At 60.4% G+C, this 4,962-nt stretch overlaps 1 protein-coding gene across 2 annotated transcripts; it reads right to left on the reverse strand.

Moving 5' to 3' along the window:
- Nucleotides 1-759: 759 nt before the first annotated feature.
- Nucleotides 760-4,353, reverse strand: mych (myelocytomatosis oncogene homolog). 2 transcript variants are annotated; one of them, XM_088937101.1, is made up of 3 exons: nucleotides 4,081-4,353; nucleotides 2,622-3,213; nucleotides 760-2,425 (listed from the first exon to the last, which is right to left on the reverse strand). In XM_088937101.1, exons 2-3 carry the CDS (start codon nucleotides 3,181-3,183, stop codon nucleotides 1,902-1,904), a joined length of 1,086 nt encoding a protein of 361 aa, XP_088793227.1. In that variant the 5' UTR covers nucleotides 3,184-3,213; nucleotides 4,081-4,353; the 3' UTR covers nucleotides 760-1,901. The 2 variants fall into 2 exon arrangements, with proteins under 2 accessions (XP_088793227.1, XP_088793226.1); XM_088937100.1 differs by lacking the exon at nucleotides 4,081-4,353 and having other exon boundaries at nucleotides 2,622-3,394.
- Between the last annotated feature and the right edge of the window lie 609 nt (nucleotides 4,354-4,962).

Genomic DNA, 4,962 nt, shown 5'->3' on the forward strand with positions numbered 1-4,962 from the left:
GCAGGCTATGCCCTGGTCAGGACACCAGTCCGTTGCAGGGCACCAAATGTACAGACATGTACATTCCCAAACCAGAGCCAGCTTTCCTAGATGCCAGTTAACCTACTGCATGTCTTTGGAGCGTGGGAGGAAACCCACGCAAAAACACTGGCACAACCTACAACACGCAAACTCCACACAGACAGTGCCCCCAGGTCCAGCACTGAACCCAGTGACACTGACCACTGCGCCACCTGTTGCGTTACAAACTATTTTATTCCTGCTACAGGCCAACAATCTGTCCATGAAGAGCATGGGGGCCCCTGGCGCAAACTTCATAAAATTCCAAATTAGAACGTCACCGAACCAGCCTCCCGCCCGTTAGCTCAGCAAGAGCTCATGCATTCTACACCACAGCAATCTGGTGCTCTTGAAAATCACCCGCCTTTAGGAAGGTCAAGGTGATAGCTGTGCCTCAGGCTGTACTGGGGACAGAGTGCTGCTCGTTCTGGAAGAGAAGTGTTGATCGTGGTCTGGACTGCTGCTCCTTCATCCCACTTGCTTCTGCACAAGCTAAAGGAATCACACAGATACATGATGGCTGAACATCACATCTGGGAGCTCTCGTTAATTAAGGACTGCAGCAACAGCTGAGCAGTGTGTGTGTGTGTGTGTGTGTGTGTGTGTGCATTGAGGGAGGGGGGTTCATACCTACAGACCAATTTCAAACTGGTCAATTACCCATCAGAAAGAAATTGTGCAAAACCAGTTTTTAATCCCTGCTCACTTTTATTAGAAATTTCCATAACAAAGTGCCACTACTAAATAACTTTATATTAGAAAAAACAAACTAGGAGAAAATAATTTAATACAATATATATGAAGTTATTGAATATGAGCCACAAATGGTCTGGAAACTGATTTAATAAGAAAATAATTCTATATATTTTAAATTGTTTACAAAATGCAGGTTGACAAACAAAACAGCCCAGATAGGGCAACAAGATGATGGCAATTTCCTTATCAAAACTGAGGTAGACTAACAGAAACTTAAACTACTGTACCATCTCGAGCAGACCGACAAGCCCCACTCCAGAACTACAGACCTCTCCCATCCATGGTCTCACAGAGTGTCTGCTGTGCAAGCACTGAGGCTCTGTACTGGAGGAAGGAGGTTAACAGTAATTAAAGAAAACAGCTCATTACAAAACACTGCCCACAGAGGGGCTCCACCTTTAAATTCTGACAGGAAAAGAACAGTCATCCTTGGACTTGGAAATTGCATCGTTAAAAAAAAAAAACCTTTAACTGCAAATGCACAAAGAACACGAGACCTCGTTGTGAAGTTAAGATAATTTACAAAATAAAATTTATAAAAGAACTGTGCAATGACTGGCAGAGATGGGGGGGAAAAACCCTTAATTAGAATATAAACTGGGTTCCAGCCCAAACTAGCAGAAACAAAGTATAACCTTAATACAAAACATGCTGTACAAAGTTTCACAGAACTTGTGAACAGTGTGGAAGCAGTCAGGTTATATTTCTTAAACCGGGAGTGTGGAGCCCTGCAACTTCCAGAACAGTCGAGAAGCCACACCTCTCACGCAACTGGCACGCCATCGAGTACAGAAGACAATATGTACAAAGGGTCTGAGGGAGGAGAGCTGGGAGTCACAGCGGCTTCTCCTCCTCTCCAAGAACAGGGCCACCTTCAGCAACGGTCTGAAACGCTCCATCCTGAAAGGCCACGCGCCGAGCCGCGTCTCCACGGAAGAGTCATCCGGCCCGCGCGAGGCCCGCGCCGGGGGCAGGACGTCCCAGGACCGTCCGGTCGACACACGCGCGTCCCTGGCAGAGCCCGCGGGGAGCAGGACAGGGAGGGTCCCCCGTCCGGCCCCCGGCGCTCCGCACGCGCGCGCCCCTCAGGGGGCGGCCTTCCTGCGCCTCAGGCGCTCCAGGCTGTGCTGGAGCTGCTCCTGCCGCAGCCGGGCCGCGTCCCGGGCCGCCTCCAGCGCCCGGCCCTGGGCCTCCAGGCCGCGGATGTGCTCCCGGGCCTTCTTCAGGATGAGCACCTTGGAGGCCTTGTCGTTGCGCGACAGCTCGGGCACGTGGTCGCGCAGCCGCAGGAAGCAGCTCTTCAGCTCGCTGCGCCGCTGCCGCTCCATCACGTTGTGCGTCCGCCTCCGCTCCTCCTCCTCGGGGTCGCTGGCGGGGCCGGCGGCGGGGTGCCGGGGCCGGCCCGCGGCGCTGGGCGGCCGCGCGGGCTCGGCCCGGGCCCGCTTGGGCTCGGGGCGCCGGGAGGAGGGGCAGGGCGCCGCGTAGTTGTGCTGCTGCTGGATGTCCAGGTGGCGGCGCTTGGCGGCCCGCCGGCCCTCCGCGTGCCGCGCCCGCCGCCCCGCGCTCCACGCCCGCCGCCTCCTCACCGTCACCACGTCGATCTCCTCCTCTGCAGGGCGGACAGAGAGGCGGGTTAGACCCCCCCGGACAGCGAGCAGGAGCCCCTCCCCCCCCGCCAGGGAGACGGTCCCGACACACCCCCCCTCACACTGCCCCCCACCCTCTGGAGACGAGCGCCCAGACCTGACCGCGATTCGCCCGGTACAGTACAGCCAGCTGCCCTATCCCACGCTCACGACACTCACCGGAGTCGCTGGAGGAGGAGGAAGAGGAGGAGGAGGAGGCCTCGGAGCCGGCGGACAGCGAGCCGTCCTCGGAGGAGCAGGCGCTGCGCTCCAGGCTGTCCTGCAGCGGGCCCGCCAGCGCCGCCCCGTGGCAGTCCAGCGTGGTCGCGGCGATCTCCTCGAAGATGCGGGTGTCGATATCCGAGAGCAGCGGGCTGGAGGACAGCTTCTCCTCGGCGCACTTCTCCGACGCGCTGCGCCACAGGCAGTCCTCCGACACGGCCGGCCGCTGGTCCTTGCCGCCGGCCGGCGGGGCGGCCCCGCGGGGCGGCGAGAGCTCGCCGGGCCAGCCGAGGCTGTGCTGGATCAAGTCCGGGTCCTCCATCAGCAGCTCCGACATCAGCTCCAGCCGATCCAGCGTGGACAGCGGCTCCTCGAACCCGGGCTTGATCGGGGGCGACTGGGGCGGCGTGGGGAACATCTGGAAGTCCTTGAGCAGCACCCGGCAGAACTCCTCGTCGAACAGCAGCGGTTCCGAGCTGCAGTCCCAATCCCGACACGGGGATAAGCAGCTTTGAGGCATGGTGCAGCAGTCACCGCGTCGCGTCCGGAACTGGCAAACAACGCAAAAAGTAGTGTTTTTGTTTTAGTGAGACACGACTAGCAGCCGGGTTTTGTTTGTGTTGTAGTTGTTGGTCCAGCAGCACACACACACACACACACTGTATTGTTAAAACGCTCCCCCGTCCCCGGTCGCCGAGCGCCCTGGCTGCACTCGCACCGGCCCGAGAAGCCGGTTTTATACATGTTTACATCGCGGCCCCGCCCCCCGGGAGAGCAGCGGGCGGGGCTGTAGTAGCGGGGGCGGGGCTATGCTAATTCATCCTCTATGATATCATCCGAACAGCTGGAAAGTTCCAGGGTCGGTTCGGAACGTTTCAAGTTTCACCCCAAAACACCCCAACCCATCCACCCCCCCCCCCCACTGGCGACAACCGCACGCGAGTTTCCCCGAGGGGCCGCGTTCACGTAACTCGGACCCCCCGGCACCGCTGCCCACGAACCGTGCTCGCGGCCAGGAATCCGGGGAGTCTGGACAGCAGAGAAAAGAAGAGAAGAGAACAGAACCGCTCTGGACCGCAGCGCAGAACCGGCCCCGCTGCGCCAGCTGCGGTCGCACGCCGGGACGGTGACGAACAGCCCCGGTCCGGCCAGCGTGAGTCACCGCGGACACTCACGCCCGAGTCACCGGCCCTCGGGAGCCCCGCGGAGGAAGAGCACCGGGTTGTCACCCCACCCCTGCGTGGCCGTGTCCAGCCGGCTGGAAGAAAGTTCAGGCGTGCAGAGGCGAGGGCGGGGGGAGGGGAACGCGCCGCGCACGCTGCACCCACGCCGGATCGCGACCCCCCCACCACCCCACGAGCCGAGACAAAGCACGCGCGCCGCTGACCGGCGGTGGACACCCCCGAGCACGCCTTACCTTCTCAAAGAGGGAGGAGGAGGGGGGGCAGCGCCGGGGAGACCCAGACAGGATGTCAGAAACGGACCAAAAACCCAAAGAGCGGCAGGAAGGCAAGCGGTCCCAAGCGCGTCCGTGCAGCTGAGTCTAGCCGTGCGCGCAGCGCGGAGCACGACGCCAGAGCCCCACTCGCAGCAAGGGCAGCGCTGACAGCGTCTCCTCTCCGCTATATAGACCGCGGCACACCCCGTCTTCCTCCTCGCCGCAAAACCCGCCAAAACTGGGGGGGGCAGAAGCGGGCGCCCGGCCGCGTGCGCCGCACCCCCAAATTAACCCGGGCGGCTGCTCGTGCCGGGGCGGCCCGCCCGCGAGCCGGGCGGCGGGGCGGCCCGGGCGCGGGGCCGGCGGGACCGCGCGCCTAGGTCCGCGGAGGAGTCCGCTGCGCGAGCCTGCTGTGGCATTCCGGCGAACTGCGAGGCGCGTTCGGGGAAGCTGCGCCCCGCGAGCCGCGCTGCGCAGGCCGGCGGGGATCTGCGCAGGCGGGCGTCCCGGACCGAGACGCACACGACTGGCAGCATAAAATGGCTGTTCTTCAAGCTCCGCGGTTCAAGCAGCGGCGCGATTTCGCAGTGCATGCTGTCGTTCGTGAGGAACTGTCAGCGCTGTTAGAACTGTTAGAAACGTCCTAGTGTGAAGCGCAAATGCAAATACTGATATTTTAGGACATTACTGTTGCTCACTCAAATCATTCACATATACGAGCACAGTGGCGTGCTTGTTCCGACCATCTTATTTTTAATGGCTACCTGCCAGGGGTGGTTTTCTGAACTTACCGGTCCCGCGTACCTGTAAACACACAACACTCGCCAAGAGCTCAGTTCTGCCCTGCTATTCAAAGAATCC

The sequence above is a fragment of the Atractosteus spatula genome, chromosome 19, assembly GCF_055471065.1.
Source record: "Atractosteus spatula isolate fAtrSpa1 chromosome 19, fAtrSpa1.hap1, whole genome shotgun sequence".
NCBI lineage: Eukaryota > Metazoa > Chordata > Actinopteri > Semionotiformes > Lepisosteidae > Atractosteus > Atractosteus spatula.

Excerpts from the sequence above, each read along its gene's own strand:
- mych (XM_088937101.1), bottom strand. The coding sequence starts at position 3,183 with ATGCCTCAAAGCTGCTTATCCCCGTGTCGGGATTGGGACTGCAGCTCG. Across the intron at positions 2,426-2,621 it reads CTCCTCCTCCAGCGACTCCG|AGGAGGAGATCGACGTGGTG; the intron begins GTGAGTGTCGTG and ends TCCGCCCTGCAG.